The sequence below is a fragment of the Anolis carolinensis genome, chromosome 5 (genome assembly GCF_035594765.1).
Source record: "Anolis carolinensis isolate JA03-04 chromosome 5, rAnoCar3.1.pri, whole genome shotgun sequence".
In the NCBI taxonomy this organism is placed as follows: domain Eukaryota; kingdom Metazoa; phylum Chordata; class Lepidosauria; order Squamata; family Dactyloidae; genus Anolis; species Anolis carolinensis.
Genome location: NC_085845.1, coordinates 154027350 through 154043094, shown reverse-complemented (window position 1 = coordinate 154043094; position 15745 = coordinate 154027350). Strand labels below are relative to the sequence as shown.

The following is a 15745-nucleotide window of genomic DNA, read 5'->3' as shown; positions in this document are numbered from 1 at the left end:
TCAGCCAGACAAATACATATTAAATTAAATACATATAAAATGAAAGCCTACCACTTCAGATTTCATTTAAATACACCTGAGTCATATAAAGGAATATAGAAAGGATACTAATCTATAATACATTTGTTTTCATTTTAGATCATCAGCAACATAGCAAATTGATATCATCTGTACTCAAATACACTTGCTTCTATAAAAATATGACCTGAAAAAATTGAACTTTTGTTCCATTTTCATCTACAGGTGACTATCACATCACCTATAATTTTTCTGATAGCTCCATCTAGTTCCTGCAGCAAGTAAATATGTTTTCTATTTCTTCATGGACTTCATTTTTATATAGTAGACAGCCTGGATGCAGCACCCAAATCTTAAATTATATTTGTATTATCAAAATGTTGGCATCAGCTTTCGATATCAATTGCATGTTTTAAGGTTGTTGTTTTTTTAGGTATCAACCAGCCTCCCATGAGCAAACCATAGAACTGGAGTCTTTCTACATAAGACAAAAAAGTATGAATTGTTTACATCCTCTACCATATGTTTTACTGTAATCTGTAAAATGCAGCTCTCACAATAATACTATGTTTGAACCAGTTTCAGAAAAGGGCAGTTAGAGAAACAACCCCCATTGACTTTTCAATCGTGACACTTTATTAATAGTGTCTCCAAAAGTCTGTGAAACCTTGAGCAATAATAATAATAAAAAAACCCAAGGAATTCTTCAATTTGGGTTGACATTTTGAGCTCTTGGTCAACTTGTCACTACGCTTCAGAGTTCTTATTACAGTGCCACATAAGTGAATAAATAACACCACCAGGTGTCATAATAGAAATATATCCACCGTTTTAAGAACTCAAACGGAATATGACAACACAACTTTATGATTTATGAAAAGAAAAGGTACATAAACCAACACTTTGCGTCTGTAGTCAGATAGCTAAGGAAGAAAAAAACAAAAGCTGAATCTTGATAATGGTAATGTACAAAATGGACAGTCCAGGAAATGTAGATGCATTTGTAATTGTAAAGTAATGGGGATTCTCCAGAATCCAGTGTATTAATGAAAAATAGGCTGCTGCTAGGAATTGATAAAATTCTGATTTCTTTTTCACATCTGTATTGCTGTGTATACAATATATTTAACAAATTTAAAAAGCACAAATACAAGGAACTAAAAACACCAGCTTTTTTATACAATATATTTTATATTAATTAGCTGTTTTTAAAAACAGTGATTATTGTTGTTGTTCTTAACCACCTCTTCTCATGATTTGAGTATATACAAATAATCAGGAAAAAGCAATTTACAATTATTTCTCCTATAGCTACCTGACAATGGCCAAAATTCAATAGTTATTCCCAAACTAATATAAATCCTTTGAATCTGTGGAACCTAAGTACTGACTAACCAAGTTCCCATTGATTCAACAGGAAACCCACAATTGGATTTTGGTCAATAGTTCCAGTTGCAATATTACCAGATAATTTATTTTGGCCTTGGCACAATAGAGACTCAAAACCCCTGAAAACATATACAGCAGAGTCTTGCTTATCCAACTTTCGCTTATCCAACAATAGAATGCCTAATTATTCTAACATGTCCACTCCATAAACCTGTCATACAAGTTGAGATGAAAACTACCTATGGCAAATATTAAGAGGTGCACATTTTCCACTGAGTTTTAGTGATGGCATGGATGATTTAAAATACATCCAGTTTTATAGCAACTGATTTGAGTTAACCCAAAGCAATGTTTTGCGTAAGTATATTTTGCCCCTCATTCAGAATCCACATAAGTTGTATCTCTGCAGAGTTTCCTCATATGTTATTCAGCATCAAAGAGGTCATCTAAAAATATAATTAATGGACCATTTTTACGTAAAGATAGACTGAACAATAATTTCCTTGAACTGCAAGAAAGCCACAGTCAGGGTAATTTCCCTATTTATTTAAATAATCCACTGAATTCAAAATGTAAAATATCTTCAGATTTGAGGAAATCATAAATTGCAGCATAGACAAGTGGTAAAGCAGTGGTGAGAATGGAAGACCTGACAATTGATCCCAAAATTTGAAAATTTCTGACTGGCCCTAGAACCCAAGAGATGCTCTTGGATTATTTCAGTTATAAAAAGTGGCAAGTCAAGGCAAACATTATATAGGTTTATAAAACCATTCATGCAGAGAACACCAGATGGGGAGAAAAGGTAGAGGAAGCAGAGAGCTGCCCCCCCCCCCCACTCATAATTCCAGAATATATCCAATGAAGTCAATCTGGAGGAGATTCTTTCACTTTTTCTGTAAGACTATAGAGTGGATGGAACTTTTGGTCTATTCATAAGGCTCTTGTGTTATAATGAAGGGTGCTATCCAGTTGTACAACTGAGTAGGTAAATGTGAAAGGGGTGAGTGTATCTTTTCATCTACTTCCTCTTCGAATTCTTTTTCTTTCCTGAGACTATCAGTCTTGTCCATTCATCCTGGCTTCTTCTACTTTACTTACTCTCTCTTATTTTGGTATTTGTGCACCTTGAATTCTCTTCCTTCCTTCCATAATTTTTCTCTTAACATCAATATTGTGAGAACCATCTAGTGCCAAAATTATCATTTTTCATTACCAGTGATGGTTACAATGGTAGTGAGGGTAATGTTGATTCACAAAAGTAGCACTTTTAAAATGGTTCTACAGTATACCAGATAAACAGATATTGGACAAATAAACTAAAAAATACTGTGCAGATCAAGGCAGAAAATAAAGCTTGGAGAGTTTTATCATTAGAAATGATACAATGTTCAAGGATAATTTCAACAGAAAAATAGTTTGTTAGTGAAATGGGAGCAGATTATTAATCTCCAAAGTATTAAACTGATATTAAAGGAAAATGAATCAAGCATCTGCATCCAGAATTATCCGTAGGCAATTATTGATCAGAAATAAAGAGTGGTGTAGCAGCATTTATGCTCCAGATCACAAAAAGATAAAACACTGAAAAAAGCAAGCGGACATTTGAAATCATTTTCAACAGATCCAGCTCAAAGGCTACAAAACAAGCAAAGCAGGCAAATATATGAGTACTGCAAGAATATATATTAGGCTAGATTATCTACAGAAAAACATACCTGGCTAAATTGAACGCATCATCGATCAAACCTGCACGATTACTGACAGAGATAATCTGGGAGGGCAAAAGAGAAAAATTGAACACTGGAATGATAAAAACAGAAGTGCATTCATGCATCAGAACAGGTTTCAGGCAATATGATGAAGTGAATTTACCTTATGGTTTCTCAGTAGTTGGTCAATTAGCAATTTCCAGTTTCTAATGTCATAGTTAACTCTAAAATAACCAGTCTGATTGATGTTTCCCAGCAGCCAGCTTCCCTCAGTGAGAGAGGAAATCCTATGATGCTCTGTAAACAAAGCATGGAGGGAGGAAAGGGAATATAACTAATTGTTAAAGATAAAATATTGAGAACAATTTCATTTATCATATAGCTGCACAGTAGAAACAACTTTAATATAAATGTACAATATTTTTAGTTACTAAATATTGCAAATAAAATTGACTAGTATAATCATGATATAGATATTTGCAACTACATCAATTCCATTTCCCATTGCTCAATTTACTATGAAAATATAGTAAAAAATAAATACTGCTAGAAAGATTATTATGACTATTATGGACATCTCTGATAAAAACCTCCTATCAATTTACAGGACCTTCTTTCTATCTTTCTATCAACAATGTTTGCACAAAGATTGATCTCCAAACTGGATTAATTTGGTTTAGAATCAATTCTACAATTTGCCAAAGACATTACAAGATAAGGTTTTATCCCATCAATTTCATGGGGTGAATGTTATTTTATGAATGTACACTTACATGGTGACAGCTAGTATTTATCACACCAGGAGACTTGTTAAATCTCACCATTTGCCATGATGGTAGTAATGACCAAATATTGCTCACTCATAAGGAATGTTAACCACATGGAACTAATTATAAGTATATTACAACAAAAGAGAAAAAGAAATCAGACCATAGACATGAAATCAACAGAACAATGCTTCCTTAAAAATATTCAGCTTTGTGAACCATGATCAGCCACTATATCCCCTCCCAATGCACACACTACATACACAGATGTCTAAACAACAAAAAGAATGCCTAATGAAGTGATACTGCACTGCACAGATTAAAATCATCTTTCCTATGCTAGGGATATAGGTCTTTCAATGAGTTTTCACACTTAAGAGAATTTTGATGAAAAAAAAACCTTTGGCACAAAATCTTAATTGTGTGCAAAATACTCCCAAACATATACATATAGTTTGAAAATACAAACTCCAACCATATACAGCATTGGTTCCCAACCTGTGGTACATGAACCACCAGTGGTCCACGAGAACTAAAATATAGTTCCCAGGATGACATCACACTGAGCCAGGGCAGTTCAATTTAATAGTGTTGATGCAACCTGTGTTTTCAAAGCAAAAAGTGTCCTGGTTTACCATGGCTGATTTTTAGAGCGAAGCCAACAGCAGCTCTGTGCCAGGAAAAGTAAGAAGGGGAAAGAACAGGACGGAAGAGCAGAGAAAAAAAGGAGAAAGAGGAGGAGCCCTTTGCACTGAGTCTGCCTCTTCCTGCCTGAACTCATGGCATGCCTCCTCCACAAAACAACATAGACAGAAAAGGCCAGCCTGAGGGAGACCCGGGAACCTAGGTTAAGTGCAGCCCACTTCCCTACCTCTTTCTTACTTTCTTTCCTTCTACCCTCCCTCCTTATTTTCTTCCCACTTTCTCCTCCTTCCTTCCTTCCCTCCCTCCCTCCCTCCAGCCCTTCTTGCTTGCTTCCTTCTCTCCCTCCTTCCTTCCTTGGCCCCATCCTCCCACTCCCTCTTTGCTGCCCTCCTTCCTTGTGCCTTTCCTTATTTGCTTCCTCCTTCCCTCCCGCCCTCTCTCCCTCCTTCAATCCTTTGATACCATCCCTTCCTTCCTCTCCCTCCTTCGCTCCTTGCTCCCCTCCTTCCTTCTTTGCTCATTCCCTTCTTTCCTTCGTTTCCTTCTTCCTCCCTCGTCTCCCTCCCTCCATACCATCCCTCCCTCCCTCCTCCTTTCCCTCCTTCTTTTCTTCCTTCTCTTCATCTTTCCTCCCTTGCTCCCTTCCTCCTTTCCTTCCTCAATTCCTTCCTTCTCTCTCTCCCTTTCTTCCTCCCTCAGTCCCATCCCTTCCTCCCTTTCTTTCTTGCCTCCTTTCTTGCTTCCCTCCTTCCTTCTTTTCTACATTATTCTTCTTCCTCCTTCCTCCCACGCTTCCTTCCTTCCGTCTCTCCTTCCAGCCCCTCATCCCTTCTTGCTCCTCTCTCTCCTTCCTTGGTCCTTTGTTATTTCCCTCCCTCCCCCTTCCTTTATCCCTCCTTCCTGCTTCCTTGAGCAGTAATATCAACCCTATGATTACCCAATTTGTAAAGAAGATGCAACCTCAAAAAATCACATTGATGCAAACCAAATTTAAATTTCTATTTAAAATGTTCCTTTTGATTTGATAATGGTACTCTTAATTCATGTTACTATTAAGTTTAACAAATATGTTAAAATTTTGACTAAGGTTTATTTTTAGATTAACACAGTATATTATTCTTGAACCTCATTGTCTCTGCTAACAACAAAACAAAACCAAAATCGTCCCTGGTCAAAAAAAAAAAGGTTGGGAGCCACTGATATACAGAAATGGTAGAGGAAAGAGTCATATTTGTGCTTTTGCATATAATCCCAACTTTTATCCCTTACATGTTCTAGAAAATGTCTGAAAGGGGTGAAGTAGAAGCACAATAGAATACCACACTATGGTATATATACCAACAAGAAACATGGGAAGCTGTCTTATACTAAGTCAAATTACATCTCATCTTGTCCGGCATTTTTCACATTTATTGGTAGTTGATCTCTTAGGTTCCAGACAAGATATTTCCCCAGTTCAACCTGCTCAAGAATTATCAAGATCAAGAGAACATTTGTTGTTGAATGAGAAATATATCTGGCAGTACATGACAAGATATGCATGTACTGGAATTCTAAGTTCAACCAGGATTTTATATATGCTAAAACTAACATTCAGAATTGTACTGCTATGCCCATAGTAAACCACAGCAGATGCTGGCATTACATCTGTATGTAATGAGGCATACATCTATAAAGAAGTATGACAGAAAGCAGAATCTCATTATGAGAAATTTCACACAGTCTGCTGCATTGCTATAGCAACATAAATACCCTTAATATTATAATGAAATCTATTGTTACGGTGTGCCCATGAAGTGTTAATAAATGATTGATTTCTTGTTTAATAGTGGGTTATTCCAAAGAAGTTTAAAAAGCTTCAGCAGAGGACAAAATTATTCAGTTCTATCTAGAAGACTTCAGTTGAAAATGAGAATAATTTGGGCCCTTTTGAGTGCGGAGTAGTATATATCTCTACATCTAATTGTCTAAACCACTTCAAATTTCATATGCAAGTTAGATTCCCACTCATGTAAATTAGACCGGAAATATCGTATTGAACCATATCAACAAGTTTACATTTCAAATAGTGCATTAAAAGAGTATTAAGATTATTCTGAATGAAAAATATGTATATTCACATATAAATGTGTTGGACCTACTCACATAGAAAAAAAGTATGACATACCATAGCTACATAATAGACATGTTGCACGGCTATTGATGCATACTGTTAAATCAAAAAGTTAATTTAATGTTTTTAATCTAATAATTGTTACATTTATAAATGTCGGCATTATATCAGGCTTTTTAAAAGGAAAATTGCTAAATCTCTTTAACACTAAGTTTGGTGGTTACGAGAGATATGTTTCCTGGAGAAACAGAACCTTAATCAAAAATACTGTGCTATTAGTGCAGTTTATCAGCATACTTCTTTGTGACAGTTACTATTTATCATCTTTAGATGCATTCGATTCTAATTAATGTTATATATTCTACCACATTCACTGCACCCACACATATCAGTATATGGTAGACATTTCATGATAATAGCTTAATGTCTGAACAAGACTTATGTATAAAATTTTCAGCAAAATCCTTGCATTCTTTTATGAGATCAATTTTCTGGTGCTGTGTTTACTACTTCTATTCTAGCCAACAGATAGAGCTTGTTTTTTGAGAAGATACAATCATTTGGATGTGTTTGATAGCTGTTGGTCTATGTGTAGTTTTCCTTTTGTTATAGCATATGCATGATTTTTCACGTGAGCATTGTAAAAAACCATGTTTCCATTTTCATTGAAGAGAAATCACTAGAAAGCTGACTACTCATATTTCCCAAGTGTCTCTTTCAGGTTGATCTATGACCAACTTCTCATTAGAATGATCAATCTAGCAATAAGATTTCTCTCTTCTTGAAGCTGAACAATTTTGTTTTTGACCTTGGTCTTGATGCATTTGGAATAATTTTTAAATCATTTCAAGGACACTTTTAAAATTTGGAACCACAGTGGTTGCTAGATGTTAACTCTTTTTCAACAGAACTGTATAAGTGTTTATAACAACAGTTCATCAGTTATGTTCCTGTGAAGAATGTCATGTTGCAAATTTCTATTTTTATTATTATTACCGTTTGAACAACACTCATTACTTGAGATGATTGGTCATGCAAGCAATTTCTCATTTTTTGGAATAACCTTTTTATTTAAAATAGTGGATATTTTGACTGCGGAAACTATTGAATTCACTGAGTTTTCCTTTTTAGGTCTTAACTTTTACATAGTTGTTAATTTTGAACACAGAATTCAGGAGCTATGAGGGAACATCTATCCAGGGTAGCTACTGAGTAAACTGCATAAGTTATTCATCCCAACATTTCAATGCCTTTGTTTCCAAGTCCTATCCACAACCAGACTCAATTAACGAGAAAGGAAGAGTGTTATACTTTCATATTTCTATAATTTAATGATTTTAATGTACTGATTTTAATAAATGTGTATAGCAGGCTATTTTATCTGCACTTTCGGTTAACATACCATATATACTCGAGTATAAGTCGACCTGAATATAAGATGAGGCACCTAATTTTATCACAAAAAACTGGGAAAACCTATTGACTCGAGTATAAGCTGAGGGTGAGAAGTGCAGCAGCTATTGGTAAATTTTAAAAATAAAAATAAAAACCAATAAAATACAATTAATTGAGGCATCAGTAGGTTAAGCATTTTTGAATATTTACATAAAACTGTAAGACTGTCCAACTCTTATAAAACTATTATTCTAACCTTCAATGTAAATGTACTTACATATCCTTCCAATAATAATAGAGTAAAATACTATATGTAATAAAATAATAATATAGAGAGTAAAATAAATGTAACAACAACAACCATAACAACAACAACAGGTGGGAAGGGAGGAAGTGGGAAGGACTGGGGAGAGGAAGGCACCCCTCTCGGCACAGCAAGCCAGCTGTTCTTTCTTTCCTTATATTCCATTCCCTCTCTTTCTTTAGATGAGATTTTGCTGTTTCGTGGCTCAAATTATTATGCTCTGTATCATGTAAAACAGATTCGCTTTTTCTCTGTCTATCATGCCTTTATACTGCTTCAATTACGATTTATCCTACTCAACATGAATTGCATGGTTCATTTCTTTTTCACGTGGTTGGCAATTTTTGTACAGTGGATTTTTTTTCTTGCACACTTTATCAAGGGCTGTCAATAAGGTTACAAAATATTCTTCAACAGAACAGTATAAAAGTCTGCTTTTTACTATGCTTGGACTTCTATACATGCCTACTTCTAGCCAATAATGTTGTTTTTTCACGAAGTAGAAATTTAATTGTCCTTAAATTAAAAGTGCTCAGAACTTTAAAGGCAAGAAAATGTAGCTCTCTGATGCAAAGCACCCCCATCATAAAACACCAAAACTCTTAGCAATCATGCAGTGATGCCAATCCAGTGCAATAATTTTGAGCACAATAGGTCCAACTATAGTGACAATGGTGAGCAGATTGGAAGATAAAAATCCCTAATTTCCATTTCCTTCCTGGACATATGTCTGAATGAAAGCTGCAAACCCCTATTGGCATTTCGATACACATTCAAGGATGACACATCCTCATAGAAATCATCTGGATAACCAGGCCATCCAAATCTAGTGATAGTAAGAGTAGAATATTCTTCTCTGGCAACTTTGATTATGGAAAAAAAAACTTTTTTTTGCCTGTGAACAATAATATCCAAAATTAGGATATTTTTAACCCACAATTTGCTCACAAAGATGACCTAAACTCTTCCAACTGTACTAAATGTACTCATAAATGAAGAGAAAACTTATATCAATGGGAAAAACTGTGGAGAAGTTCCCCAAGGTTTTGTTAACTCTGTTTGCTTAATTTGATTTTAATGCTTCCAAAATATCAAAATGAAATGAATGCCAATCGTGTAATTCATGAAAAACATAAAACACGCTGCTGCAATAAGAACTAGTTTAACATTTTATGTATATGGGGCTATCAAATACAAACATAACAACTCGCTTGATCATAAGCAACAATGCACTATTTATTTTGTTTCTATTTAAATTGTCTTTTTAATGAAGGAAATGCTATATACCATGATAGGAAGAAGGTAAATTGCGATCTGCTGGTCATTTGCAAGAATTCAACAAGAATGTCAGACTCCTGTTTTTCAAACACCAGCACCATGCCCTAGACAGCCGCATTATACTGTTGTAATTATGGAAAAACAGGGTAACCAGGAGTGGAGATTGTAGGCCCTGCTTAGTTTGGTGTTCAAAAACACATTTCAGGGATCTGTTTTCTTTTCCTTTAAGTATACCACTTTTGAACCAGCAAATAGATAGCAAATCTTATCTAAAAACAAAATCAACCCTGCAAATTTGAATTGTGACGAACACTAATTTATTTAATTTTGGAACACCATAAAGTCTTCAAAATATGAAGGAAAAATCAACAAAGATACAAAAAATGTAAAAATATATTCCAGAAAGATATAAACATGACACAATAAAACAAGTGTACATGTAACACTATGTAGCTAAGGTGAATTCATCTGTAAGAACTGTTCCCAAACTAATCTCTTTTGGTATATGACATAATATAGCTTGAAAATCTGCTAGGGAAAGATGATAACTTTATATCTTTCTTTAAAAAAAAAAAAGACAGAAGTGTTTTGTTTTTTTAAGTCCGGTCACAGTTCTTTGTCATTGTTTTTCAGATATGGGTATGTTATTCCGACCTCTTCTTACAAAAGAAAGCAGGAATCTATTCATGCTATACTAGTTCAATGATGATTATAATAAGAGAATGCATAAAAATAACAGAATGCACAGAAAGTGCAGACTTCCTACAAAATAGACAAAACATCTATTTATGAGTACAGTATACTTAATCTATCAAATATTAGAAGAATTGGGGAAGGCAAAATGATCTTCAGAATGTTCCATATAATTTACTAGAATTGTATGTTGTCATGTTGTTATTTCTGTGATTTTCTTAAGACTCCAGTTCTACTGTATGCTTTTCTAGCACAGCCACATCATTTGATATTTTTCAGCTTATAAAAGTAAGTATTGAAATGTCACAGTGGGAACGAAACAGCAAAGGTTAAAGTTTATTTTATCTAAAAGCAGGCATTATTCAATCCAGGAAATTCTTCAAAATAGAAACACTTGATCACAGTGTATATCGTTTATTATTTGAGTTTGTTCAAAATACAGGCACTGGCCAAATCAATGCTTAAAAGGAACTCAGGCATGCTTGCTTAATAAAAATATATATATTCTGTAATAAGGGCTTACTTTTTATGCTATATATCTGAGAACCTCCTAGCCATCATGGTAATTATGGCTGAAGAGTTCTGAGAACTGTTACCTAAAAATATAACATTTCCTGGATCTCTCTAGAATAAAGAGGTATATAGCTCTATCAATTTACTGAGTGATAGCACAGTCTATAGAGATACAAGGAAGTGCAAAACACCTATTTCATATCAAGCAGACATAAAAATTAACTTACTGTTAAATTTTACAAATGTTATTATAATTGACACACCACTGGGAAAATGTGCTTTTAACATTAAAATTATGGAAATGCATTGTTAATTGTTCTTTTTTAACACCCACAATTTAAATCCTTTTAGAAATATCAAATATAACTCAGGATGCTTTATCAAGTTAGGAATTTCAGCAAATTTAATTCATAACTATGCATACTTACAACCACTTAAATCAAGCTTCGAAACTGAACATAATTGAACATGGGTATTGCATAGTACATATGCATAGTAATAATATCTAAAATTTAATGTAATCATTATTAATTAATAATTGATTCAATTGTATCAATTTGCCAAAATTACTAAAAGTAGTCAAAGCAGCTAAAATCTTTCAATTGGATCAAAGGGTTTTTTAAAAGTGGAAAATGACTCATCTAACTTTGTCCCCACCATACTTTCACTCCTGACCTTTTCCATACCTTTGCTTGATTTTGAAGGATTTCCCCTTCTTCCTGTAGTTCTCCATGATACCATCCACAATTGTGCAAATATATTCTTTGGACTGCACAAGAGGATTTTTCTGAGTATTCACATGTTTTTACTCTAATACAGAGTAATTTCCTTAATATTTTTTGCAGTGCAAAAATCAAAGAAGTAGTTTTTAGCTAGGGATCTAATTCCTCATTTTGTTCTTGAAGCAATGAGTAAATTTTCCATTTTTATTCCCACTGACAGAAATTTCCAGTTCGGAATTAACTGTTAGCAAAATTTGCATATGGGTTTCTGTTTTTGCATAGAAAACAACATTTTTGAAGAACATATTCCTGAATATAAATATTATTTCCTGCACACAAAAAAGTACAAATTTTGTGCAGAATATATCCCAACCTGTAAACTGTCTGTCATGGATTCCCCCCATGAGTTTCCCAAAGCTCAAAAAACACGTATTTTTTTTTACCATTTTGGAAGCATCACCATGAGGGAGTGGTGTACGAGGTGATGGATTCACCCCACTGCCCCTCTGTTTTCTTGGTGAAGCTGGACACTCATGTGATAAGATCGATACAGTATGCATTAGGAAGTCAAACCAATCTTGTTTCTATTATTCAACTCTTTACACTTTCTGAAACTACTTTGATCCCTAATACTCTGATTCCTAATACTCAGCTACAGTATGTTAACTAACTCTTAGGACACAGTCACTTGTGCCAGCAGAGAGACTACACCAAAGACATAAATCCTGCACAAACACCCTCTAGTAAGGTCCCTGGAACATCTTTCAAGTAAGCAAGCAGATTATAGATGTTGTATGGGATTATGTTAGAGCAGTTTTCCCGGTTTACAAAGTAGTAGTGAGGGAAGACTGACAACAACTGTCCATTTCAGGCAGCCTGTTTAAACAATGAATTACTTCATAATCATTGCCATTTTCCGGTTTTCACTAATTCATAGTTCATGTAGGTGCACCAGTTTAGTGAAATATCAGAAATCTGGCCTTGGTGTTTGAGGCTTTTTCACTCTACACAACTACAATTGCACTTTAACTGCCATGGATGCATTCTATGGAATTTATGGGGCTTGTAGTTTGGTCTGGAGTCTCTGGATGAGCATTCGGAAAGTCTCCCTTAAAATACAAGCCCCAGAGTTCCCTTAGAGCACTGGTTCTCAACCAGTGGGTCCCCAGATGTTTTGGCTCTCAACTCCCAGAAATCCTAACCGCTGGTAAACTGGCTGTTATTTCTAGGAGTTGTAGGCTTAAACATCTGGGTACCCACAGGTTGAGAACCACTACCTTAGAAGAAGCATGACAGTTAAAGTGGAGTCAAAATGCTATGATGGAGTGGTGCGAAAATGCCCTTGTTACTTCTCTTATTCCATGTGGTCATGACTTCACACAGATGAAGATTTTCATGCATATGTATTACGGAAATTTGTAAATCGCTATCTGAAAGACTATACTCTCTGAAAGCATCATATACTTGTCCACCGACAATAATTCTACATTTCAAGCTACTACAATACAGATATTAAGGCCAAAATGCTACACTTGTGTAGCTTGAGTCAAATGAACAGGGAAAGGAAGACTATTTTTAAAAAATGTCCTGGAATATCTGGTGACATTTCCAAAAAAAAAATAATCCAATCCAGATATCAGTAATCTCATCAGCATTTCCAATCTGTCAGCAGAAGCACCACCTCTGAACTGAAGATAATAACAATTTTATTTTTAGCTGCAAAGAGAGATATTAAGGCTGCTCAGATATTTATGCTTCACTGTATAAGGGGGCAGTAGCTCTTGCAGATCAGCTTCTTGCCATGCATCTGTTAAGTAAAGTGGTCTTTCTTCTATCAAGATTTAGCAAACTAATCTTCTGATGTGCACATCTAAATATTTCTTCTGTCCCAAACATTTACTTCCAGTAACTTGCTCAAAGAAGTTTCACCTCAACAGAAAGCCTTTGAAGGGGGCCAGATACAACTATCCTGGATTAAATAGGCATTTGTGGAATTCATTCACACAGGCATTGTGGAATTCATATACACCACCAGCCATGCGCTGACTAGCTTCTATGACTGCTCTTCCTGTTCAATGTTGTTGTTGCTGTTTGTATTAATCCTTGAGATGTGTTGGTGTTGAACACTCTCCAATTTCCAGTCTTCCCCTCACACCACTACCACCCCCTCCCTATTCCATGTACATCTTGATTAGCATATAAATGAAGTGAAAGGAATTGCTCATGAATAAATACAGCTTTCAAATGAATTAGCTTTATTCACAGCTTGATAATTTTGAAACTTTCTTGGAAATATATTTAATTGGTGATTGCTATGATGCTAGTTGTTGTTGGTCTTTTTCCCATCTTGATACTATCAATGAATTGTGATATTCAGAATAAATGTGAAGAATGTATGATTTAGGCAAAGATGGGTACAACGAAGACAAAAAACGGACTGATTAAAAGCATCACTACTGGCAGATGACTTCTCAAGTCAAAATCTAAGATAATACCCTTTAATTTCATTCATATAAGGGAAAACAGATTTTATATATAACCTTCTAGGGTGCTAAGCTTGAAGTTGTTACCACTTAATCACCTGTTGAACAGCAAAAGGAAAAGACACACAGCCTTAGTGATTGGTTTCTTTCACATAACTTCACTGAAGAAGGAATGTTATAACTTTCCTCTTCTATGATATTTGTTCAATTTTTCCTCTTCTGCCAGCTATGCAAAGGGCCTTTTTTTCATTTTTCATACACTGCCATTCAATCAGACTGTGCTATTTCAGCTCCGATATAAGTTATTTAATAGAAAAAGTAAGAGAAACAGCTATGAGACATGGCAGATGCTACTTGATAAAATAGTATACTGTTCGCTTCAAAATAATATAAAGCACTTCAATACACCTACGACAGTACAATCCTATGCATGCTCACCACTAGATTGCAGTTTTAAGTATCTTAAACTTGATTGGTTGCTATGTCCAGGTCTAAACTAATGGAGTGACAGAGGATGACTGTAGGAACACTTTTTTATCTAAACCTGGTATCACTGGAATGGGCAAGCCCGGGCCCACGGGCTGGACGCGGTCCCATAGGCTCTTGCCTCTGGCCTCGGCCCCAGCCCTACCAGTCACATGCAGCTGTGCAGAGCTCTCCTAAGAGCCTCATACAGCTGTGTGTCAAATCCTCCTCTTTGCCAGAGGACATGGTGGGCCGCTGTGTTTTCCCGCAAAGAGGAGTGCCCTGCAGGACGTGCAGCTCTGTGGGGCTCCCCCAACATCCCCGTAAAGCCATATGTGAAGCCCTCCTCTTGGCAGGAGAATGCAGAGGGCCGCACACTCTCCTGCCAAGAGGAGGACCCTGCAGACTCGCACAGCTGCATGTGAAATTCCCTCCCCCTTGCACCAACTAACCCCCCAACCTCCCCCTGCACCAACATCCCCCAGTCTCCTCCACACACCAACCATCCCCCAGCCTCCACTCCCCCTGCCCATACTCCTTTCTAAAAAGTTTGCCCATGCCTATGGTATCCTATGATTTTGATAATAGAATCTGATTATAAGGAACATATATATTTGCTGACTTTTTGGAACAAAAGGAAGACAATGTATGTCACTTCATGAGTATGAGAGAGATTTATATTAGGTCTGGCCTAGATCTACAGTCAGCCATCTACATTCACTGAGGTTAGGGTCACAAGACCCCAATGAAAAAGAAAAACCATAAATATAGGAATTGCTATTTTTTCCCTATGGGAAAATCTCTCTAGATCTTTCAGCATGATTCTACAGTTGATTTCTGCTGGAAGCTCACCACAGAAAAAAGCATGACCAGAGGAACTTGATCTGTGATTAAACAAAGTTACAAAAGTCAAAATGACAAATGTGGAGGAGTGACTGTGTACTAACAAGATACTTTTTTCTGCCTCTGCACCAAGTAAAGGAACTAGAAGTCAGTGATTCAACATATGAGGCCAGAATTAGAATTTCATCTGCTTTGGGGATTCTAATAATTTTTCATGTTATTCCTCATTTTATAGGGAAAAAAACATTAATAATACCCTCCCAACCCCAAAACCTGCTCTTCTTGCTATTCATTTTTTAGAAACAGAAGTAAGTTTTAGCATAACTGATCGATTTTTTTAAATCAACTGTGAAGAAACAGTTCAGGAAAACACATGAATGCTTTATGAGATTCCACTGGGAGGAA

General features: G+C 35.6%; 1 protein-coding gene across 1 annotated transcript in view; it reads right to left on the bottom strand.

Moving 5' to 3' along the window:
- Positions 1–15745, bottom strand: part of trhde (thyrotropin releasing hormone degrading enzyme) — a 328094-nt gene that overhangs the window by 40733 nt on the left and 271616 nt on the right. Inside the window, exons 11-12 of the mRNA XM_062982616.1 lie at positions 3283–3416; positions 3126–3181 (exon numbers count right to left, since the gene is read on the bottom strand). Of these exons, the coding sequence (XP_062838686.1) occupies positions 3126–3181; positions 3283–3416 (190 nt within the window). The remainder of the gene's footprint in view (positions 1–3125; positions 3182–3282; positions 3417–15745) is intronic.